The following is a 26,064-nucleotide window of genomic DNA, read 5'->3' as shown; positions in this document are numbered from 1 at the left end:
CTGGTCTCAAACTCCTGACCTCAGATGATCCACCCTCCTCAGCCTCCCAAAGTGCTGGGATTTACAGGCATGAGTCACTGCGCCTGGCCATAAACTTTTTATTTGTGAGAAAAGTTTAGACTAATGGAAAAGCTACAAAAATAGTACAAAGAGTTCCATATACTCTTCACTGAGCTTCTCCTAATATTATTATCTTGCACAAATATTCAACTATCAGAATCAACAAATTAACATTGGTACAATACTGGAACTAGAGACTTTATTCACGTTTTACCAGTTTTCTCACTAATGTCCTTCTGCTGTTCCAAGATCCAATTCAAGGCTCCACAATGCATTTAGTTGTCATGTCTCCTTAATCTCTTCTAGTCTGTGACAATTTCTCAGTCTTTCCTTGTCTTTTCATGACCTTGATACGTTGGAAGGATACTGGTTACTTTGGGTTTGTCTGAAGTTTTCTCGTGATTAGATTAAGAGATTATGCGTTTTTGGCAGGACAGGCGTGATGTTTGCTTCTCATTACATCCTTCTAAGAGCGTGTGATACCCACACTTACTACTTATTAATAATTATAACTTATTGCTGGTGATAAAAACTGTCCTTTCTCCCCATTTATTTATGTATTCAGTTATTTATGTTGGTGCACATTTATGGATATGTATTTCATTCTATGGGTTATAATCCAGTCTTTGTTGTTGATTTTGTTGTCCAAAATGTTCCAGCTTTGGCCATTGGGAGCTCTTTCAGGTTGGTTCCTGTGCTTTTTTGACACACCTCCTTCCTTCTTTTGAGCACATCCTCTCTGGCACCACAGGATGCTTCAGACTCATCTTATATTTTCCCTGCCTCAGTCCTGAATCAACCACGTCTCCAAAAAGCCTTATAAATTCTCTTAAAAAAAGAAATGAGCCATCTGTTACCTAACATACGTTTTTTCTAATTCTTGATACAGCTTTTTTGCGGATACATTTCTCTCTTGATTGCCTTCAGAGGCAGCCCTTAGGGAATTTAGTCTCACCAAGTGTGAACTATTGGCTCCTGACCTTTAGAAAAGAAACAAACCCTTGCCTACAACAGGAAGCTTATAGATCCATATTTTCTTTGTCCTTGAAATTGTGCGGGAACAATCTGGCTTGTCACAGTAAATTAAAACTTCATCTGATCACATTTGTCACTTCAAGGCACAGTATAGTCTTCTATTATTTATTGCTAGCTTTAAAAATTTTATGTAATTTTGTTCTTTTGGTTGTCTGCTATGTCGTAATGCTTAGATGACTATAAGATAACATGTAATCTAATAAGTGAAACATCTCCGGATATTATTATGACTTTGTGAAAATAATTTAATCCTTTAGCAATTTAGTTTAAGAGTTATTCTGGAGCTAATTTGATAATTAACAGTATAAGTAAAAGTGTGCTAAAGATCTTGTTTTTTTGTAGAGTTTGATTCGTTTTGACATTGATAGAAAAAGGTGTATTTTAATATGCTATGAGTAACCACTAGAGGGTAGCCCTGGGTAACCAATTACCCGATTGCTGCTTACTTAAGTTGTCCTGACACAGAGAGATTGAAAATAAAGGTGGGCATGGGGAGGGAGGGTGCAGATAACAGCGAGGGAAATTTAAAAGAAACTTGGAGTGACAATATTATACAAAATGCAGTACAAGGAGAAAAGTATTAAAATGGACAAAGTTATATTTTTATATGTGATAAAAGGTATAGTCTAGTAATATAAGACAATTCTAAACCTTTATGTACCCAGAAACATATTGAAATATGTCAGTATATAAAAATATTTAAATGTTTATATAAAAATATTAAGTATTTCTTAACATTTATAAGATTAAGGAGTTATATTTTGCAGTCTTCTTGGTAGCGCTTCAAAACCCTGGACTTTGCTGGGTGCAGTACCTCATGCCTGTAATCTCAATACTTTGAGAGGCCCAGGACAGAGGGTTGCTTGAGACCAGGAGTTTGAGACCTGCCTGGGCATTATAGCAAGATCTCCTGTTTACAAAAAATAAAATTAATTAATTAATTGAAAGTTTAAAAACCTTAGACTCATTGCACACATTTTACTAGGTTATGAGTAGTGTAGGGGAGAAAAGATTTTTTCCTCACCCATCTTTAGGTTCATGGCTGAGGTCCTGTAACAAAAGACAGATTAATAAGAGAAATGCATACAAATTTATTTAATATGGGTTTTATATGACATGGGAACCTTCATAAGGCTATGAAAAGTCAAACAGGAAAAACTATTTTTATGCTTAGTTTGATGACAAGTGGTCATAGGGAAGTACGATAAGATAAAAAGGATATAATCTAATAAACTGGGGAGAAGCTTGCAAAGCCTATTTGTTCACATTCTTCTCTGTATCCCTGTGTCTTCAGCGATAAGGACATTTTCCTCCAGGGCATCTCTGGAATGAAGTTCTTACTGAGAAGGGAGGTCAAATAATTCTTTCTAGGTTTTATAACCTGCTTTAGGGGAGAAGGGTTGAGGGGATAATGAGAGTGATTTTTCTGCTTTTGCTGTTTCCTGAAATGCCAAAGTGTATATTTTGGGATAGCATGTCTTGAACCCCAACTGTAGTATCTTTAGACATTTTTGATGATCAAGTTAGATTTTTAAAATTCTATAAAAATAGTCGATACTTGAAAATATTCACTGGGGAGTAAAGTGGCCAGATAACGAGTTCTAGAAAAACCACTATGAAAAAAAAAAAAGGGAGAGGGGGACAGAAAATAAATCTGGGAAAATAAGTAAATAAGGTGAAACTAATCTAGTAAAAGTGAAATAAATTTGCATTTAATTTCTCAAAACATTTTTTAAAATCATAATTCTTGTTTCTGTGAAGAAAAGGCAGCTTTTCTGTAGATTAGCTCTGATCAGCTAACTTGTGCAGTCTCTGGTTGCAGACTCGGATGATGTTTTCAGTTTTCTTGTTTCCGTGGAGTGAAAAGACCATTTATTCAAGCCGAGCCAACTATCTTAGACTAGGACATTCTACATCACTCGGCCTACTCCTATGGTTTACTGGTGATACTTGTTTTATGTTGGCTTCTTTTCTGCTACTGAGACAGAGACTAAATTGACCACCTTTTAAGGATTACTAAATCTAGTCTTTTAGGCTGGAAGTATGTGATTAGTAAATGTTTTACTTTGTAAGTGAAGGGTTGTCTGTGGTTTCTGTCCTAAATTTTGGCAAATTATATTTGGAAGTTTAATAAATTTTCATTGCTGTTACGTCAGTGGCATTCATATTAATGAATAAAGCAGATTTTCCTAAAACAGGGGTGAAAATTTTATCTTTAATACATCGTTAATAGTAGGCATACCTGTCTGAACAGATAGCTGATGAAAATTATCTCCCGTAGAACTCCCCCGACCTCCAGGTTGAACTGTTGAAGGCCTCTATTTAAATAGTATGTTAAGTTATGGTATTCAGGGGCAGGAACTTACTTGCTAAATCTTTTTTTTTGGCACTGAAAGTTAACAGAGAAATATGTCATAAGATTAGCTTTCAGTCCTCTGGCAGGGATGACCCTATGAACATACAATCCAAACAAGTTCAGCCAAGTAAACATTCATTGAGCAGCTGCAATTTGCTAGACTTTGTGCTACACGCAGGGTTTAAAGAAGTGAACAAGAGGCACAAGAACTAGGCAACGCAGGGTCTAAGTCCTTCCAGACCAGCCTCCCATGTAGCTGGGACTACAGGCATGGGGCAACATGCCTAGCTAATTTTTAAAATTTTTTTGTCTCACTGTGTTGCCCAGGCTGGTCTCAAACTCCTGGACTCAAGCAATTCTCCTGCCTCAGCCTCCCAAAGTGCTGGGATTACAGGTGGGATCCACCATACCTGACCCTAAGGTTTTTTTTCTAACTCACCCTGCAGCTTAGGGTTAGACCCTCTATAATGGCTGCACTAGGTAAGGTCTGAAGCCTATTCCAGCTTTTAAATCCTAATTCTAACTGGTAAGAAAACTAAATTTGCTAAGGCTTCAGATCAAGTTGCTAGTTTAATAAGCAATGACGTGTTCTACATCCTTTCCTCTCCATTTGTATACTTCCTTTTCTCTGATTTTGTACTTGTTGTGTCCTCAACTTGATAATTATAGGAAGTTGGAATGTGAAGAAAACTGGCCATTTGAAAGCATAATGAAACACTATTTAGTATTTTTTAGTTCAGACTTTTAATTTCAAGTTTGCCATATTTTATTATTCTAAAGTTCTGTTAAATTAGAAACTGAATAAATAATATGAGTGACTTGTTAGAGTTTCTATTTCTTTAGATAGTAGATAACTTTTCTCTGGTTTTTGTTGGAATTAGAAACATTTTGTTTAACTGTGGTTCAGTGCGACTTTCAGATGACCCTTGAAGCAACTGAGTGACAGTGGGGAAGCAGCCTGTAGCTGAATGGATAACTGATAGTTGGTTATATATGTTTATTTCTTTTCTCCATTTATAATTTTATAATATTTTCTAGAATGTAGAAGACTAGGATTTTAATTTCATGTTTCCCATTAAGTAACTGAAATAACTATCCACTTCTGGAAACCTTAGTTTCCTCATTTGTAAAATACAAATATCTAATTTGCATACCTTACAGTTAGTGAAAAGTCCGGGAAGAATCATCTTGTTAAACACTAAAGATCTGTAGAAATGTAAGCTACTGTTGTTGAAACATCACTAAGTGTTACCCTGGCTTTTTTCGTTTTTGTTTTGTTTACTTTTTGTTTTTGTTTTGCTAATAACAGTAGTGCCTTTGTACTAAATTCCTCGTTAGGAATTTAGAAATTTTATTTAATAAATATCTGACTGAATATAATAGATACAGTTAGAATGATGCAAATCACACAGCCCCAGGTGACAAATAGCCCTCAAATCTTGTTTTCTGAGTCTATTTGGGTATAGTGAAAAAGATGAAACAAACCCACTAGCCAGCCTACTTCCAGTATTCCTGAACAGATAGCTCTCCATTTTCCTCTGATGATTATGGCAGAGCCTTTGATACACAGCTGACCTTTCTTTTGATCTATTGACATCGCCGAAAGTGGTCTGCTTAATGAGTGGCCACATCAGTTTACGTAAGGTTATTCTATTTAATACTTATTCTGTGGACTTTTGGCATTTCACTATTTCCTTTCCATTTTCTGAAAACAATGTGGTCAATGAAAATTTTAAAACTGTATCTTGTCCTTGCCTCATGGGAAATTTGAGAAAGAAATTCTGTATACTCTGGAGTCCAGAACTGAAAATGTTCTCCATGGCTTCAGGGGAAGAGATTAAGAAATGAAGATGAAGAACGTATGTCCTGCTTTTTTTGGATGGAACCTTCATAATATGTGAAATTTTACATTTTTTAACACCTTTTCAGGGGAACTCCCAGGAGTCTTCAGAGATATATTTGATTATAAAATGAACTATTTTATAAATTTCACCTTTCAAAAATGGCACAAACTAGTGTCTACAAATTTTATACAATAATTGTAGCATATGATAATATATACTTACAGTTTAGTCTACAAAGAGACTGAGGTAACTTATAATTGCCTAACATAATTCAGCTAGTAGGTGGCAGAGTCAGAACCAAAATCTGTGTTATCTCTGTAACACCTTGCTGCTTCATAAGCCTGTGAAAAGTTCTCACCGATGAGAAATGAATTAACTCTTACAGAGCAGAAAAGGAATATTTAATACACAGTAGGAGGTAATTTGCTGAATTAGTGTAACAGAAGCAATGTTTTCCAGCTGTGTTACAAACTTCAAATTGCTTAACTGATTTTTTTAAGGTCCTATGAGGAGTTAGAGGGAGTAACTAGATGCAGGTTTTTCTAATGAAGAAGCTGGAGGCAAAACATAAGTAATTTAAGTAATATTAAACAACACACCAGCTCTGACCTACTCAAGATAGCTTTTCCTAGTTAGTAGTAAAACTGACAACTTTGGTAATGTTAGTAACTCTAAAGTATTGAGTGCTTACTATTTTTTAAAGAAAAGTAGAGCTGTATGTACAGTAAAGTGGTAAAAACAGATTTTATTCAGGAACTACTACTGTAATAGGGGAAGAGAGACCTCAGTATGGAACGGGGTTCAATTCTGAATCCAGCATAGACCAGTGGGGATTTATAGCCAAAGAACAAGATGGCATTAATATATGAAAAATTCCAGAGAGGAAAGAAACTTAAGGAGTAGGGGGATTCTGGTTAAGCCAACCTAAAACAATTCTTGCTCAAGACAGCTGAGTGATGAGATACCAAGGAGGGTGCTGGAGAGTGCAGGGATGAGGAGTTTGATTAGATACTGAGGGTGATCAAATATTGAAGGTGAACAGATACTGAGGGTAGGGGGTTCTGTCTAAACTGACTGCAAGATTCTTACTACAACTGTGCTGTGCAAAATTGAAACCAAAGGTCAAGGCCTAGTTGAGAAGAGGATTCCGAGGAGCCTGACTAAAGTTTGGCCGAGGAGGGCATCTTGTCAGTTGCTTCTTTTGTTCAAGGAAATAAAGCATTATTCGTTTCTTTCAGCAGTCTAAGTCCATCTTGTGTTCAGTTCCTTTTCAGTAAAGACCAGCTGAACCATCTGTTGAGACTTCTTAATGTCTTGAGATCATGGGTAAAACTTATGCCCAGTTTCTGTAGCTGTCTTTTCTAAGTCACCACCTGAGTAACCAAGATCACCTACAACAGAAACTATGATGTTCTGGATACCTCTTTTGCTTTCATAGTGAGAGTGAGGGAGGGTAACTGGAGGGAGTGGGTGATTGTTTTAGAGATAACTTTAAAAAAGGAAAGAAATTGTGGGGAATCAAGTAGATGAAGGGATTAGTTAGATTAGAGAGGTAGCAAGATCCATTCCAGTTGGCTGGTAACAGCTAATAGGTTTGAGTTCCACAGACAGAATAAGAATCATTGGGAACTAGCCCGGAGTCATACAATAATTATCTGATGGCTGAAGGTGACCAAAGAACAAACATTTCGATGACTGAGAAAGGATTTGTTGGAGTTGGTTTGTGTGTGGTTGGGTTGGGTTACAGAAATTAGGCTGAGAGGGGAAGTGGGGACATTTCCATTCATATGAGGGATGTCCAGGAACCCGTAGTGGCTTGGAGGCTTTATGTTGCATTTAATGATGGCTGGATAAGTGTAATGACAAATGCTTGTTCCCAGAAAAGAATCGATGGTAAAATTATGATGGGAGTGGACATGACCCTTGCAAGGATAGACTGGAGTATATTCAGAGGTTTTTCTCACATTGGGTATTTGTCTTGGTTTTAAATGGTGGAAGAAAAGAGAGGGAAGATTATAGCAGAATAGGAATTTTGATTTCTCACAGGAATCTTGGAAATGCCAGATGTGCCCACAGGAAAGGAAGCACAATACCCTCAGTCTGTGGCGTTATGGGAAGTGATGACTAGTCCAGCCCAGGCTTGCCAAAGGCTCTGTGGATGAATAGTCTTGCTAAGAGATAAGGAAAAGGCACAGCTGGGGGAGAACAAGGAGCTCCTAAATTTAGGGACAGAAAAATATAAGAGAAGACCAATCTCAGATGAGGAAAAGTCATAGTGAAGGCTGTGAACCTTAAAGGCAATCACCCCTCTATGAGAAATTAGGTATCCACATCCTGTAATAGCCCACAAGATCGAAAAACCTCTCAGTTATTTTGTTTCAGGAAGAGGAAAATGATGAATAGTAGAAGCTCTGCCTGTGAAGATAATTTTACCTGCAGCTGAAATACCGTGACCCAGATACTGAACATACAGAATAATTAAACTTTTCCTCTAGAAACTTTGTGGTCCTTTCTTGCCATTGCCTTAAAATATTCAGTATCCTAAAGGCAGTTGTCATAACTGAAAGTGCATAGAAGGAGGTCGTTTACATATTGGATTACAGTGGAGTCTTCTGGGAATTTTAAGTCCATCAGATAGGTTCATGGGAAATATGCAGGGCCTTAGTAAATTGTTGGGGCATAACTATCCAGGTGTATTGTTTATTTTCCCAGGTGAAGGCAAAGTAGTAGTGAGATTCTTTATGAAGGGGAATATTATAAAAGGCAGAACACAGCCTTTAATCCCAGCACTTTGGGAGGCCGAGGTTGGTTGATCACCAGGTCAGGAGATCGAGTGAAACCCCATCTCTACTAAAAATACAAAAAAATTAGCTGGGTGGGGTGGCAGATGCCTGTAGTCCCAGCTACTTGGGAGGGTGAGGTAGGAGAATGGCGTGAACCCAGGAGACAGAACTTGCAGTGAGCCGAGATCGAGCTACTGTATTCCAGCCTGGGCGACAGAGTCTCAAAAAAAAAAAAAAAAAAAAAAAAAGGCAGAACACAAATGAATCTCCATGAAATATTGCATGTTGAAAGAAATAACAGACAGGATAGTGTTAGGATTAGGGACCAAGGGAAATCTTGACTTGACAGTGTAATTGATAGATCCTAGGAAGGAACTGATATCCTTTCCCACTTGACTTTTTAATAGTCACATGGGAGTAATGCATGGATTAGAAATGGGGACTTATGTCATAAGCCTCTCGTTATCAGGGAGAGCAACCGCTAGTCCTTGTGGTTTTAAATGATATTGGGGAATCCTGGGGAGAGGCTTGGAAGGATCTGTTTCTACCTTATATGGGTTCTGTATCGCATATACCTTAGAGAATTTTAATAGTTTGCTTCAATCTTTGTTTAAGTAGATAAGTTAAAGTGGGCAAAGGAACTCCCTGCTTGGGGGAAGTCAGACAAAACCATTAGGGGACATAGACATGAAGAGGAAGACTCAGGGGCTGATAGGAGTCCAGCAGGAATTTTTGTACCTCCATTCATGAGAAGATACTTTCCACACAGGTTTACTGGGGTGGTGGAGCTGAGTAGAAAATTATGTTGACCTTTAAGAGGTCCCACAGAGATAGGAGGATGAGCTGGGGGCAAAGCCTCAAAACCCACCACTGGTCAAGTTTGGTGACTCTGGGGAAGAGGGCAGGAAACGAGGTCATGGTGAGGGTAGAATGTGTTCTGGTATCGATGAGAGATGTGGTAGGAGGCCCTTTAACTTGTAGCATTATTTCTTCAAGCAAGTTTACTAGTAGTTGAGGGCACTGGGACATTTGCTTCTCTGGAGGAAAATAGACAATTCTCTGGTGAGGAGGGGGACTTGGGTTTTTCCCTCCTCTTGAGTACTGGGCAGTTCCAGGCCCAGTGTCTTTTTTCCTCATGATATCAGCACATTGTTGAGATCAATGGGAGCCTTCCATTGTGGAGCTTGCTGTGAGTTAAAAATTTCAGGTTTTTCCAGTTGTTTTAACTACATTGCCACATGCTTGCATTGTGTATTTTCCAATATTTTTGAAATAATGTTTTCATATTCTTGGGCTAATGTCTGGAGCCTAGACGTGTATACATTTTGTTAATTAATATTATTTTTCTGTAATGTGTCATGGAGGTCTGCCCTGAAACTATTTACAAAAGATTGCATGGCCCGAGCAGAGGCTGTTTGGAAAGTCAGTTCCACCCCGAATTGTCTTTCCATGTTGTCTTCAATTGATGGTGATAGCCACAGTTTCATCAGTTTGTTATGTACAATGTTAGATATGTGACCAATCAATTTTAATGGGGTAGATTTGACGGATGGCTCCTAGTAATTTCTTACTTCCCTCGGGGTATCGGGTAGCCTGAGACCCTTGAGGTTCATCAGAAATAGTGGTCCATTTAGCTTTTTCAAAGCAAAGGGAGGCATTTCCAGGCTCAACCAACAGGCAGATAAATTGATTTAAATCAGGGAATGCCAGAGAGTATGCACCTAGAATGATTCTAAATTGTTCAACAAACCTTTCCCTTTCCTTTCTATGTTCAGGAAAGTATTTGGTGATAGGATGCAATTCAGACCTAGACCAAGGTTTAAATGTTCTCTCTTCTATTAGCCTCACTGGGGAACAGGTACTGGCTGATCCTGGGCTTTGTCTGAAGGAGATGGGGGCTAGTGAACCTTATGGTTACAGGGAGGTGAGGGGCTGGAGGAGGGGCAGATGGTGGAACAGAGTTTGGGAGAGGAGGCTCTAAAGGAGAGCTGGGAGGGGAATGTGGAGGTGCTGTTGAAAGCTCTAGGAACTTTACTGAGTCAGAAAAATGTTTCTAAAGACAGTGTGAAAGAGCCTCAATAGTTTGACTGAGATTTGAATTATTTAGCTGTTTTTTGGCTTCCTAATACCAAGTGAAATAAGCAGACCACTGTGCATCCAAAAGCTTTGCTCCTTTTTGCTCTAGGGCTCTTTTTAGATGGACTAATTTAGGGATATAGCAGGAGCCCCCACCCTAGCTGAAGAGAGTTTTTGGTAAGGCTTTGCCAGTGAGAAAGCAAGCAGACAGTATTAGAACTATAGCGGCAAAGCAGGAATTTGATAAGGTGAGGTTTCCACTGAGAAGTTCCCATGGGAGAAGCAGGATTAAACAGACAGAAGAGAGAGGCCTCATAAAGAGCAGGGAAAAAATTGCAGCCCAGGAGTTGGGGAGTGGATCTCCACTGGAAACAAAGAGCCAGGAAAAGTCTCCTTCCCAGGAGACAAAGATCCAGGAAGAATTTTCCAGCCAAGAGCCAGGCTCAGGAGTCAGGGAGTGAATGTCTACTTGACACAGTGAGCCCCAGAAAGAAAGACTTCTAGCTGAGTAGATGCCGTTCAAACAAAGCAGTCTGGGCCTCTAACCCAGCTTCAGACAATGTAATCAGAATCTTAATCAAAATCTGTTCTCACTGTGCTTCAATGGACATTTATTGGAGTCACTCACCACCAGATACCCCAAAAGCAAGCAGACTGAAGACAAAGTCTTGGTGTGTGCTCAGAGATTGGTTATTATGTCCAAGGGTTCAATGGTAGTTCAGATCCAGATATGAATCATGGACCAAAAACTGTTAAAGAAAAATCAGAGATAGTAGTTAAAATGGTAAAAACAGATTTTATTCAGGAAATGCTGCAATAGAAGAAGGTATTCCAGTATAGAGCTGGGCTTAATTCCATATAGAGAGCATGCACACGTGGGGATTCCTAATTCCAAATAGCATGGACAAGAGAGCAGGGTAGGGGGGTCAGTGGATGAAAAATTACTAAGAGGAAAGAAACATCACGGGTAAGGGGATTCTGGTTAAACAGAACTAACAGGATCCTTGCTGCAGGTTGGCCAGGGTGATAAGATATAAAGGGTGGCAGTGAGGAATTTGACCAGATATTGAGGGTAATCTCAGTATCTGGGGAGTTCTTTCTCAACTGACTTTGTAAGATTCCTGTTACAACTGGGTGATGTAAAGAGGAACACAGAAGTCCAAAGCTCAAGGCCTAGTTGAAATGAGGATTCAGAAGAGCCTGACCAAAGTTTGGTCAAGGAGAGCATTTTATCACTGTGTGTAGGATGCTATACCAAGTACTTTATGAAAATGAGCTAATTTAATCTCCAAGCCAACCCTATGTGATAGATATAACTCCTTTTTTACATAAAAGGGAATTGTTGCAGAGAAGTTAAGTAAGCTGTCCAAGGTCACACAGCTAGCATGCAGTAAAGACAATATTTAAACATGAGTATCTGACTTCAACCATTAGTATTTACTGCCTCCTGGACTCCTTGGGGCCTCCACATTTCCTTTGGTGTGTTGTTTGGTTAGAATATGTGTGATGATCTAGTGATCTCTAAGAGTTAAACTGTGTTTGAAATTAAGAGTTAAAGGGAAGTATTTGGATCTATAGGTGACTGATTACAAATTTAGATTAATAGATAGTAATTGAGTAATTTAGTTACATAAGAATTTAAAAGGGGGCGCCATATATTAAATGCCTGTAACATCACTCTGGTTATTAAAATTATGCATAAGACTCTAGTGACTCAAGACAACATAATCAATAGTTCCAAAAATTACAGCAAGAATGTGTGCTAAGAAAAGGCCATAGGATGGTTTCATGCCCTTTTCCTCCTGGCAGGTTCACTTATATATGTGACCCTGATGCTGAGCTTGAGTTTCTGTTAGTACTTATGATAACTGATCTTCACAGGACCTGCTTCTAATGACTTTGGCATGCTAAATTCTGGGCACTGGTGAGTAATAATGAGGTCACTTTGTAGTTTAGCAGACTCTCACTTTGTTTCTTTTAATATGTAAATTAGAGGTCCAAGTTCTTGCAGGTAAGAAACACCTGCCACTAAAAAGAAGGTGAAAACGTTCTCCTGAAGCAATGTTGTATCTGGCTGTTATTAAAAAGCCAAAAATTAACGGATGATGGCGAGATTGTGGAGAAAAGGGAATCCTTACACACTGCTGGCGAGAATGCAAATTAGTTCAGCCCCTGAGGAAATCCCCAGTTTGGAGATTTCTCAAACTAAAATAGAATTACCATTCCACCCAGGAATCCCATTACTAGGTATACACCCAAAGGAAAATAAATTGTTCTACCAAAAAGACACCTGTACTTTTATGTTTATCACAGCACTATTCACAATAGAAGACATGAAATCAACCCGGATACCCATCAAAGGTGGATTAGATAAAGAAAATGTGGTACATATACACCAAGGAATACTACACAGCCATATAATGAACAAAAATCATGTCCTTTGCAGAAGCATGGATGCAACTGGAGGTCATTATCCTAAGTGAATTAACAGAGGATCAGAAAATCAAATACTGCATGTTCTCACTTATAAGTAGGAGCTAAACATTGGGTACACATGGACATAAATATGCGAATAATAGACACTGAGGACCTAGAGCCAGGAGAGAGGGAGAAGAAGGGTTGGAAAACTACCTATTGGGGACTTTGTTCACTACTTGGATGATGGGATCATTAAAAGCCCTAACAGCTTCACACAATGTAACTGTGTAACAAACCTGCATGTGTAATAAAATAAGTTTAAAAATTAAAAATTTTAAATGCCATATCCTTATGCTGATTTCCGTGCACATATACATGGCTCTTTTGCCTCATTTAGGTCAAGAAGATGTTCCTTTTTGAATACAAATCTCTCTCTAAAGGATACTTTTTAACCATTCTCACTTTATTGTTCAAGCTGACCTTGCATAATGAAGTTTTTGTTGCTTTGAAAATAGGAGTAGTAGGCCAGGCATGGTGGCTCACGCCTGCAATCCCTGCAATCCCAGCACTTTGGGAGGCTGAGGTGGGTGGATCACCTGAGGTCAGGAGTTCGAGACCAGCCTGGCCAACATGTAACATGGTGAAACCCTGTCTCTACGAAAAATACAAAAATTAGCTGGGCATGGTGGAGGGCAGTTGTAACCCAGCTACTCAGGAGGCTGAAGCAGGAGAATGGCTTGAACCTGGGAGGCAGAGGTTGTAGTGAACCAAGATCACACCACTGCTCTCCACTTGAGACAGAGTGAGACTCCATCTCAAAAAAAAAGAAAAAAAAAAAAAAAAAGAGAGAAAGAAAAGAAAATAGGAGTAATATTTAGTCGTGTGTTTTTTTCATTGTAGGAAAGACTTTGTTCTAAGGAAGACTATGCACTGTCCATCTCAGCAAACAGATGTTTACACCGTAGTGTCTGAATAGATTTGGGCATAAGTACTTTAAAAAATATAATAAAGTCAATAAATAGATTTGGGCGGGCCTGGGATAGAAGACGAAGTTATGAAAGAGGCTCTGAGAACAGGGCTAGAACTGGATAAAGGTGTGCCTGCCTTACAGTTTTTCTTGAGTTCAATCATTTAACATAATGCCTCTGAAAGTAACTTACTGCTGTCTTTGGTAGAAATGCATATTGGTATATTGCCACTGCCACAGATGGGATGTCTGGACTAATTTGGAAGGTTGCAAACTGCCACTTACCCACCTTCAGACCTGTCTTGACTTTCTGGCCTTTCCCCACACTGAATGAATGGAGTGGGAGGGAAGAGCCTAAACAGAAACGTATGTTTTCTATTTACTTTTTCCTACCTCTTTTTTTTTTTTTTTTGAGATGGAGTCTCACTCTGTTGCCCAGGCTGGAGTGCAGTGGCACAGTCTTGGCTCACTGCAACCTCTGCCTCCCGGATTCAAGAGATTCTCCTGCTTCAGCCTCCTGAGTAGCTGGGATTACAGGCATGCGCCACCACACCCAGCTAATTTTTGTATTATTAGTAGAGATGGGGTTTTACCATGTTGGCCAGGCTGGTCTCGAACTCCCGACCTCAGGTGATCCACCTGCGTCGGCCTCCCAAAGTATTGGGATAACAGGAGTGAACCACCGCGCCCGGCCTTCCTACCTTTTTTCGTATCGAATGCTTAGAGGTTCTCCTCTGAGCCATGGATATGAAGACCTAAAAAGTATTTGCTAAAAAGTATCTCTAAGTAAATATAGTCTCTGTACAGTATTTTTTGAATTTGTAAATTTGAAAACCAGAGAGGACAATTTGTTTGATAAATACATGGATAGTTTGAAAGCTTAGTAAGATCCAAGTTTCATTTATTTTTATTTTTTCTTGTTTCCAGTAGAGTTGGAAGGGTCCAAATTTTAGACATATGTATACAAAGGCAGTAAATAAATTGGAAAGAAGAGGGAAGTTAATGCTTTTAGCTTTTCTCTTTTAGAGAGATTAGCTTTCCATTATTTTAACAGAATAGCTTACCAAAATGTTCTTTCCCTATTTTGTGATGAACATACTGAAATCTTGTATCTAATTAAATTCAATTCCTACCTAAAAGTTTTCACAAAAAAGATTGACTATAGTTCATGTTTGTGACTAAAGACATAAACAGAAGTTGTTTATAAAAGGTTTGCTGGAAATTTTAATGTCCTTGTTTTCATCAGTGAAATTAATGATGACTTGAAAGTTTTTCTTCTTTCTTGAAAGTTTTCGTTGAAATGCGATTTGTTTTCCTGGTTATTGATTACTTGTGGACAGATAGCAGTTGTGAAGACATAAACTACTGATGGTTAAAAATTTCAGCATTCTCTTTTCAAAAGAAATTGGCAAACTGATTCTAAAATTTATATGGAAATGCAAGGACGTAGAATAGCCAAAATAATCTTGAAAATGAACACAGTAGGACTTACTTATCTTTGAAAGTTACTCTAAAGCTATTGTAATCAAGACAGTGTGTTATTGGCAAAAGGACAGACATGTAGATCAATGGGATCCAATTGGATCTGATCTAGTCAGAGTCCAAAAATAGAACTACACATATGTGGTCAAATTTGATGAGGATGTCAAAGTGATTTAATGGGAAAAAGAAAGTGTCTTCAACATTTGGTGTTGGAAAGGTGCTTTTCCACATGCAGAATAAAAGAACTTTGATTCCTACCTTACACCATGGACAAAAATTAACTTGAGATGAATCAGGACCTAGACTTAAGAGCTAAAGCATTACAGTTTCTAAAGGACAACATAAAAATATCTTTCCAATTTATCTTAGGACACAGCACTACCATTAAAAAGTTGATAAATTGGACTTCATCAAAAATAACACCTGCTCATCAGACGATAACATCAAGTAGATAAGCCTTTGTTACAGTTATGTTTGACAAAGGGCTTGTGTCCAGAATATATAAATAAGGGAATAATTAAAAGAAGGCAATCAACATTTAAAAATTTTAAATCAATATTTAAATAATTAAAAGAAGGCAATCAAAATTTTAAGATTTGAACAGATATTTCATAAAATAAGGAATATCACTAGTCAAAAAGCACATGAAAAAGTGCTCATCATCATTAGTCGTCAGGGAAATGCAAAGTGAGATACCACTGCTTACCCACTAGAATGGCTAAAATTAACAAGATTTATAAAATGTTGGGGAGAATGCAGAACTCTCAGTGATTGCTGGTGGAGGTATAAAATAGTACAACTACTCTCAAAAATTTTGGGCAGCAATTCCACTGCTATGTATTTATCCCAGAGAAATGAAAATGTATACCTACAAAAGCTGTATGTAAGAATGTTCATGGCCACTTGATTGAGAATAGCCAAAAACTGTAGAAGCCGAGTGTGTATGGTAGGGAAAAACCAGTTTTCTCCTACTATACTCTCAACACAGAGAGTATACTGACCAGATGTGTGGATTTTTCTCACACTGACCAATTCTCTGACACTAGCCGGATAGCCTATATTCAGTTCACTGCTGACACTAACTAGAACTCATGCAGATCTCTCATGGATTAAGAGCTCAGTCCCACAAGACTGTGCCCTGCTTCATATACCAATTGCAAGCAATAGGTTCGTTCCCAGAATACCACAACTTCTGACCAGTTTGGCCACAAGTGGGAGGTTACCACAGCCCCTTCTCAGGTTCAGTAATGTGCGAGAGCAGCTCACAGAACTCAGGGAAATGCTTACATTTATCAGTTTATTATAAAGGATGTTTTAAGGGATACAGGTGAACAGCCAAAGAAGTACTCTGGGTAAGATATGTGGGAAGCGGCATGGACCTTCCATGCCCTCTCTGGGTGTTCCACCCTCCCATCACCTCCATGTCTTCGGCATCCCAGATGCTTTCCAAACCCTGTAGTTTAGGGTTTTTTTTTTTTAAAATTTAAGTTCTAGGGTACATGTGCACAATGTGCAGGTTTGTTACATATGTATACATGTGCCATGTTGGTGTGCGGCACCCATAACTCGTCATTTACATTAGATATATCTCCTAATGCTATCCCTCCCCCCTCCCCCCCTTCACCCCCTACCCCACGACAGGCCGCAGTGTGTGATGTTCCCCACCCTGTGTCCAACTGTTCTCATTGTTCAATTCCTACCTATGAGTGAGAACATGTGGTGTTGGTTTTCTGTCCTTACGATAGTTTGCTGAGAATGATGGTTTCCAGCTTCATCCATGTCCCTACAAAGGACATGAACTCATCCTTCTTTATGGCTGCATAGTATTCCATGGTGTATATGTGCCACATTTTCTTAATCCAGTCTATCACTGATGGACATTTGGGTTGGTTCCAAGTCTTTGCTATTGTGAATAGTGACGCAGTAAACATATGTGTGCATGTGTCTTTATAGCAGCATGATTTATAATCCTTTGGGTATATACTCAGTAATGGGATTGCTGGGTCAGATGGTATTTCTAGTTCTAGATCCTTGAGGAATCGCCACACTGTCTTCCACAACAGTTGAACTAGTTTACAGTCAGTTTAGGGATTTTTATGGAGGTTTCATCACATAGGTTGAGCACATATTAACTCGTTTTCCTGCCCCCTCCTTTTCCTGGAGGATGGGATAGTGCTGTTGAAAGTTCCAGGCTTCTAATTATGGCTTGGTCTTTCTGGTGACCAGCCCCCATCCAGAAGCCCACCAAGAGTCACCTCATTAGAACAAAAGATACTCTTATCAATACCCAGGAAGTTCCAAGGGATTAGCAACTCTGTCAGAAACTTGGGCCACAGACCAAATATTAGAACAGAAGATGCACCTAGCATCCCTCTTGCTCAGGAAATTACAAGAGTTTTGGGAACTCTCTGCGAGGAACCAGGAGCAGGGATCAAATACACATTTCTTATTGTATCACAATATCACATCTCCAGGTGTCCATCAGCAAGGGCCCAGACAAGCGATCTGGTATATCAATACAGTAGAACACTACTCGGCAATAAACAAGAACAAACTGCTGATACATGTAATGGCAAGGATAAATCTCAGAAGCATTAAAGGACATGAAAGAAGCCAGACACAAATACTTTATACTGTGTGATTCCATTGATACAAAGTTATAGAATAGCTAAAACTAATCTGTGGTGACAAAAATCAGATCAGTAGTCGCTTCTGGTTGTGGAGGGAGGGGAATGTTGACTGAGAAGAAGCAAGAGGGAGTTCTACAGGTTGATGGAAATGTTCTATCTTCTGGTAGGGGTGTGGGTTGTATACATATAGTCACTTGCCCAAACTGATCATCCTATAGACTTAAGATGTGTGCATTTCACTATATTTCAGTTATAATGTCAAATTTAAAGATCTCACACAAAAAATAGCAAGATATTTTCCTATCTCTTATTCTGACTCTCTTTCTGATTCTCTTGAAGTATTGGATGGCCCAGTCCCACTATACTGAGCCAGTTTTTGGAAGAAAATAAAATTTATTATTTTACTATCTTTTAATGTATCCACTATACTCTATAAAGGGCATCATTTAAACTTTTTCAGTCTTTGTTGTTGTTGTTACAGTGAAGAAGAAAAGCTATCCAGAAGAACAAAATAGCACAACAGTGTAAACTTGCAATGATTTGGCAAGTTTTTGAAGTTATTTAATCCTGATAAGTTAAAATCCCTTGAAGCATATTTATACATTCATCTTTCCAGCCAGCTACCACTTATTTGCTCTTTCATTCAAGTGAAGGTTATTGAGCACCTCCTATGAGCAGATGTTTTATCAGATACCGAGTGGGCATGCTATGATGAGTACACAACCAAGTCCCTGCCCTTAACAGCATTCCTAGTGTAGAAGTGATAAATACAAAAATAAATTCCATTGCAACAAGAAAAGTACAGCACTGTACAAACTGCTGCTGTGCATTCTTTTGAGGAAGCAACGTCTTCTGCCTTGGGTGCTTGGGAAGATTCCACAGAGGAAGTGACATTTGAGCCAGTTTGTATGAATACTTAGAGTTGTGGATAGGAGTTGGAAGAAGGGGGACATTTTAAGATGATTAGAAATGTAATTGAATAGTTCAGTGAGTCTTTTATCCTCCCTAAACCTTTAGGTAAAGGTTCAGTTAATATCTACTGAAGTAGAAGTCTTTTGCAGTAGCACAGTCAGTGTTTAAACTAGGAAATAGAAGTCTTTTGCAGTTGCATAGTCAGTGTTTAAATTAGGACACCAAAATGTTTTCCTTTTTCTCCCTCACCAATAGCAGCTAATATTTATTGAGAACAAAGGATGTGACAGGTACTCTGCTTAATGTTTTAATTTAATTTAATCTTCATAGCAATTTAATGCATTAATATTACTGTCCCTATAGATTAGGAAAATTGAGGATTGAAGTAACACCCTTTATAAGTGGACAGGCCAGGGATTCTTTCCCAGGTTTCTCTGCCCCCAAAGCCTGGGATCTTTAAAAAGCCTACTCTATGTGTGTTGCTCTTAGTATGAGCCCAGAGAAAGCAAGCAAAGGGCAACTCTGAAGTGTCTTGCGATCACTTAAAAGAGGGGGGATTTACCTGCTTTCCAAAATACGGCCTGCCCACCTTTTGTATTTAAGTTTTAGTTCATTGCCAATATGTATAATTATTTATAAACTCAAAATAATCTGTTTTAGTTTTATTCCTATCTACATGACACTTTTTGGTGTTATGCTTAGTAATTTCATGTATGAAAAATTGCCAAGTAATCATTCTGTAAGCTTTCTAGAGTATCCATTTTATAAGTTAAAGAATCATGGCAGTAAAAACTATAAGCTCTTTCACTCTAATTATTAGGCTGAGAGCCTTGAAGATTTTGCCCTTTGAAAATGACTTGTTATTTGAGCAATCTGGCTTCTCACTATTTAACAAGTGTTGCTTAAAGCATCATGTAGGAACATTTGACGTGCTCCACAGCCACTCACAGCTTCTGATCATTCTGTTTGTGACAGCCTTGAGAGATCACTGAGTGGTAGTTTAAGATTGTGCTCCAGTATAAAAGTGGCAAGGTTTGTCTTTTAAACAAACATGTATTTTTTTCAGAGTAGAAGATAAATTTTTTGCTACATCAGTCATTTGCCATACATTTTAGATACTTGGTTTTAGATTTGTAGTTTTTGCCCAAATGACCACTTAACATGGGACACCTACCCTAACCCCTACCTCTTTCCCAGGAACGTTAGATTTTTGTCCAAGATTCTACCCGTATTGAATATTACCTCTTGCCAGATATCTTGTCAAAGGTACATTGTCTGCTTTTGGTTGACCAATGGGGTATGGGTTGTTGTGCCAGATGAGTGTCACGTAGTAGTGGAATTAGAAAATCATCAACCAAGGGCCTGGCATAGTGACTCACATCTGCAATCCCAGGGCTTTAGGAGGCCAAGGTGGGAGGATTGCTTGAGGCCAGGAGTTTGAGACCAGCCTGGGCAACATAGCAGGACCCTGTCTGGTGACACACACCTGTAGTCCCAGTCACCCAGGAGGCTGAGTTGGGAAGATCACTTGAGCCCAGGAGTTTGAGGCTACAGTGAGCTATGATCATGGCATTGCACTCCAGTCAGGGCAACAGAGCAATATTCTATCTCTAAAAAAAAATTAAAAATTAAATTTAAGAAGTCACCAACCATCAGGCATTGGAAAACATTTAATGGAAGCAGAATAATGGGATGATAGCCTTCCTAATGCTGTAGTAGACAAAGGAGTACTTCACATTTTTTCCTCCATGCATGCTGGTACTGAGGTGGGTGCAAAGATCCAATAGACAGATCTTACCTCAAAGAGTTTATGGTCCTGGAAGAACTAATCACCTATGTGAATATGTGATTAATAGAAAGTAGCATGATAATGTGTCATAAAAGAAGTAAAGTGCCATAAAAATCAAATATGAAGATAAATCTTCTAGAAAAGTATAGGTATAAGTATAGGTAAAATGCTATTGAAATAAGTGGGAAGAAGAGATTGCTTCTGATTTTAGACCTCAAAACGAAGTGTCATTTAAAATGGAGTCTGAGAGAAGTTATGTCCTAAAAAGATTTAACTGGAAGCTACTATTTTTAAATGTCTTATTTCTTATTACTAAGAAAGTGTGGTATTATGGAAAGAACATGGGCTTTGGAATCAGACTTGTCTGTACATGTCTACCATTTAATAACTGTTGTACATCACATTGCTTCATTCTTTGAACTTCGGTTTTCTCAAGTGTAGCATCATAGAGGAGTTGTGATGATCTAAATGATTAAATGGGATTACACTTTTAAAAGCTCCTAGCAAAATGCCTGGCACCTGTTCACTTTTCATTATATGCTGGTTCCTTTTGTTCTCCTGTGTGACCCAATTCAACGTCTGTTCTGTCCCATTAGCTTGTTTTATGAACATGGAGGCAAGGATTCTGGGTAGGAGGCAGTTGTAGTACTTCATTCATTAAGCATTTCTTGACTACTTTGTATAGTGGAAATCCAGAGGAAGGGATGATGATGATGATGATTATTATTATTATTATTATAATTTTGAGACAGGATCTCACTGTGTTGCCCAGGCTGAAGTACAGTGGCACAATCGTGGCTCACTGCAGCCTCAACCCTACAGCCCAATCGATAATTCTCCCTCAGGCTCCTGAGTAGCTGAGACCACAGGTGCATGCCACCACACCCAGCTAATTTAAAATTTTTTTTGTAGCGATGGGGTCTCACTATGTTGCCCAGGCTGGTCTTGAACTCCTGGGCTCAAGCGATCCTCTTGTCTTAGCCTCCTAAAGTGCTGGGATTACAGGCATGAGCCACTGCACCTGGCCTAGGATTAACTATTTTAATAGGCATTTAGGAAGTAGAATGGATAGATATGGGAATTCAGGGAGAATTAGGAGAAGGTGGATAGAAAAGAGGCTAAACTGGTTTTCTTCTAGTATAATCTTTGGAATCAAGCTAAGAAGGACAAATCGATTATTCTTCTCAGGAAAATATTTTCTTTATCTTTAAACATATAGATAACATTAGCTGTCTTCTACCTGAGAAATTTGTTTTCTATAAGTTTTGCACCTTTTTTTAAAAAAGAAATTATTTGTATCATAAAGGACTTAAATGATATATATGGTATGAATGTACATCTGCCCATGAATGCTGAATTTATTCTAGAAAATATCACTTTGCATTCTTTGATTTTAGCTTGCTTTGCTGACCTCACTAGTATAATCATTGGCTGACTTTGTCTCTTTTTCTATTTTCTCCCAATCAGTTTGATAAAGGTTACTCTTACAACATCCGTCATAGCTTTGGAAAGGAAGGCAAGAGGACAGACTATACACCTTTCAGTTGTTTGAAGATTATTCTATCCAATCCACCAAGCCAAGGGGATTATCATGGTAAGTGCCTCCACTGGATATGTTGTCCAAGTACAGAAATCCAAGAGCTCTGTTGGAAACCCTGAAATAATGTAGTGGCTTTTTGCATTACTGTCAGGAGCTAGTTTGTAGCTTATGTCAGTCATCACTGTCAAGCTAGAGCTCCATCACTCTTAGAGCAATTTGTCTTATTGCTGAACTAGGTCAGGCAAGAGAAATTCATTCAGCTGCACTTCAGTTTGTGCTGGATTAGGCTTTTCAGTTCTCTCTTTCCTCCTTCCTGCTGTTCTCTGTCTCCCTCATCTTCTGCAGTGTTCTGCAAGTGTCTTAGAGGGCTGATAGAAGTTTTACAAAGGGTTTTGAAATTAGAATATTCTAATTTTGGAATGGTAGATTCATTAATTTTCCAAAGGCTAACTACTAAGGAAAAGTGTGAGGTTTTTTTCTTATCACCATCAGCTGATTAACCAATAAAGATTAAGTGGTATCAGCCATAACTATCAATTTGCGAGTTATTTAAAAAGAAAAACAGAACATCTCGTTTGTCTGGTATGTCCAAGAATGATTTAACGGTTCATATCAGTAAATTTTCTGGATTATCAAAGCTTACTACAATATGTATCAAAACTTCCTTTTGTTTTAGAATCTTAAACACTTTTTAAAAGACTGCATACTTTCGGGCTGTTAAAGATCAAATAATCATAAACAGTATTTTTAGAAAGATATTCCATGTGTCCAAGTCATTAAAAAATACCTATACATTCATTAGTTTAATAGCTGAAGAAGTGGCCAGCACTAGTTAGATAGATAGATAGATTAGATAGATAGATAGATAGATAGATAGATAGATAGATAGATGTAGATACAGATGATTTTTTTTTTTTTTTTTTTTTTTTTGAGACGGAGTTTCGCTCTTGTTGCCCAGGCTGGAGGCAATGGCGCGATCTCAGCTCACTGCAGTCTCTGCCTCCCGGGTTCAAGCAATTCTCCTGCCTCAGCCTCCTGAGTAGCTGGGATTACAGGCACCCGCCACCATGCCCGGCTAATTTTTTGTATTTTTAGTAGAGATGGGGTTTCACCATGTTGGCCAGGCTGGCGGGCCTCAGGTGATCTGCCTGCCTTGGCCTCCCAAAGTGCTGGGACTATGGGCGTGAGCCACCCAACCCGGCCTGGTAATATATATTGAGTGGTTTTTATCACTTATGTCAGAGTCCCTTGAGGTGCTTTTTTAGAAATGCAGATTCTCAGGGCTCACCCTCAGTCATATAAAATCAAACTTTATTTGCAAGTACACTGGGTGAGTTTTATGTTTTCTAAAGTTTGAAAGCCATGGATCCAGATACTTCTGTTGAGGAAGCCTGAAGCTTTTTTTTAGCCTAGCAGCCATATCAGACAGTCAACTTATGATTAAGCTTGTGGCCAAGTAAAACTCCCAGGGATTTGTCTGCAAATTTCCAGGTTCTAGCATTTGTCTCTTAATTAGTTGGTTTTCATTAGCTTAAATGCAAAACTTTATTTCTGTTAAGTTGTATCTTGTTATCCCAGTGCATTCTGTTATTATTTTGTTTCTAAGTTCAACTCTGTCAGTCAAGAAATATTATACTTAACACTCAATGAACTCATTATTTGTTGGAAACATTTACTTATCCCTTTTTAAAAAAGTAATAAACTTAATTTTTTAGAGCTGTTTTAGGTTCACAGCAAAATCATGTGGGAAGTTCAGAGTTCCCATGTACTTCCACACCCCAACACATGCACAACCTCCTTTGTTGTCAGTATCCCACACCACACTGGTGCATGTATGTATTACAATCGATGAACCTACATTGACACATCATCATCATCCAAAGTCCATAGTTTACATTAGGGTGAATTCTTGGTGCTGTATATCACATGGGTTTGGGCATGTATCTACCATTGTAGTATTCTACAGAATAGTTGCACTGCCATAAAAATCCTGTGTTTTACCTATTCATCCTTTTCTTCCTTGGTCTCTGGCAACCACTGATCTTTTAACTGTCTCCATAGTTGCACCTTTTTACAGAATGTCATCATACGGCATATAGCCTTTTCAAATTGACTTCTGAACTTGGTAACATGCATTTAAGTTTCCTTTATGTCTTTTCATGGCTTGTTAATGGATTTATTTTTTGCACGGAATGATATCCCATTGTCTATATGTACACAGATTATTTATTCATTGACCTTGTGAAGGACATCTTGGTTGCTTCCAAGTTTTGGCAATTATGAATAACCTGCTGTAAATATCTGTGTGCAGGTTTTTATGTAGATAGAAGTAGTCATTTCATTTGGGTTAATACGAAGTCACATGATTACTGTATCATAAAGTGGCACAGTGGCTGTACCATTTTTCATTCCCACCAGCAATGAATGAGAGTTCTTGTCACTGCAAATTCGTACCAGCTTTTGGTGGTGTCATGTTTTGGATTTTGGCCATTCTAATAGATGTGTAGTGGTATTTCTTTGTTGTTTCCATTTACAGTACCCTACTGGCATTATGTTGAAGTCTTTTCATAAGCTTACTTGGCTTCTGCATATCTTCTTCGGTGAAATGTCTATTCAAGTCTTCTGCCTGTTTTAAAATCAGGCCATTTTCTTATTGCTGAATTTCGAGAGTTCATTGTATATTTTGCAGAACAGTATTTTATCAGATTTGTCTTTTGCAAATGTTTTCTCCCCATCTATGCTTCTGTTCTTTTCTCTCTTTTTTCGCCTTTTGGGATTTCAGTTACACACGCATTCTACCTTTTATAGTTGTCCCACAGTTCTTGGGTATTGTGTGTGTGGTTTATTTTTGTTTTTGTTTTTGTTTTTTTTTTTGTCTTTTTTCTCTGTTTTTTAGTTTCAGAAGTTTCTATTTGTCATATCCACAAGATCCAAGGATTTTCCCCAGCCATGTCCAGTCTACTGATGAACCCATTGAAGACATTCTTCATTTCTGTTACAGTCTTTTTGATCACTAGCATTTCTTTTTTATTCTTAGAATTTTCATCTCTCTGCTAGCTGGTTATTCTAACTCATTTATTGAATAGGGAGTCCTTTCTCCATTGCCTATTTTTATTGACTTTGTTGAAGGTCAGATAGTTGTAGGTATGCTGTCTTACTTCTGATTCTCTATTCTGGTTCATTAGTCTATGTGTCTGTTTTTGTACTAGTACCATGCTGTTTTGGTTACAATAGCCTTATAGTATAGTTTGGAGTTAGGTAGAGTTACAATAGCCTTATAGTATAGTTTGGAGTTAGGTAGAGTGATACCGCTGGCTTTTTTTTTTTTTTTGGAGACGGAGTCTCATTCTGTGGCCCAGGTTGGAGTGCAGTGGCGCCATCTCGGCTCACTGCAAGCTCCGCCTCCCGGGTTCACGCCACTCTCCTGCCTCAGCCTCCTGCATAGCTGAGACTACAGGCGCCTGCCACCATGCCTGGCTAATTTTTTTGTATTTTCAGTAGAGACGAGGTTTCACCATGGTCTCGATCTCCTGACCTCATGATCTGCCCGCCTCAGCCTCCCAAAGTGCTGGGATTACAGGCGTGAGCCACCGCGCCTGGCCTGATGCCTCTGGCTTTGTTCCTTTTGCTTAGGATTGCTTTGGTCATTTAGGCTCTTTTTTAGTTCAATATGAATTTTAGAATAGTTGTTTTCTTATTCTGTGAAAAATGACATTGGTGGTTTGATAGGAATAGCATTGAATCTGTGCATTACTTAGGGTGCTATGGCCATTTTAATGATACTGATTCTTCCAGTCCATGAGCATGGAATGTTTTTCTGTTTGTGTTGTCTCTAATTTCATTCAGCAGCGTTTTGTAGTTCTCCTTGTAGAGATCTTTCACTTCCTCGCTTAGATGTATTCCTAAATATTTTATTTATTTATTTTTTGGTGGCTACTGTAAACAGAGTTGTGTTTTCGATTTGGCTCTCAGCTTGAACATTGTTGGTATATAGAAATGCTACTGATTTTTAAGGCCGGGTGTGGTGGATCATGCCTGTAATCCCAGCACTTTGGGAGGCCAACACGGGTAGATCACTTGAGGTCAGGAGTTCAAGACCAGCCTGGCCAACATGGTGAAACCTCATTTCTACTAAAATTAAAAAGTAGAACAAAAATTAGTCAGGCATGGTG

General features: G+C 38.5%; 1 protein-coding gene across 2 annotated transcripts in view; it reads left to right on the top strand.

Moving 5' to 3' along the window:
* Positions 1-26,064, top strand: part of PRIM2 (DNA primase subunit 2) — a 316,216-nt gene that overhangs the window by 244,032 nt on the left and 46,120 nt on the right. For both annotated transcript variants that reach the window (XR_012433693.1, XM_005552641.4), the window contains one exon: positions 21,820-21,946. Coding sequence is in view for 1 of the 2 variants with exons in the window: in XM_005552641.4 (XP_005552698.3) it covers positions 21,820-21,946 (127 nt within the window). In the remaining variant the exon portion in view is untranslated. The remainder of the gene's footprint in view (positions 1-21,819; positions 21,947-26,064) is intronic.

Source organism: Macaca fascicularis, chromosome 4, assembly GCF_037993035.2.
Source record: "Macaca fascicularis isolate 582-1 chromosome 4, T2T-MFA8v1.1".
In the NCBI taxonomy this organism is placed as follows: domain Eukaryota; kingdom Metazoa; phylum Chordata; class Mammalia; order Primates; family Cercopithecidae; genus Macaca; species Macaca fascicularis.
Note: the sequence above shows the minus strand (reverse complement) of the source record. Positions and strands in the feature narration are given on the sequence as shown.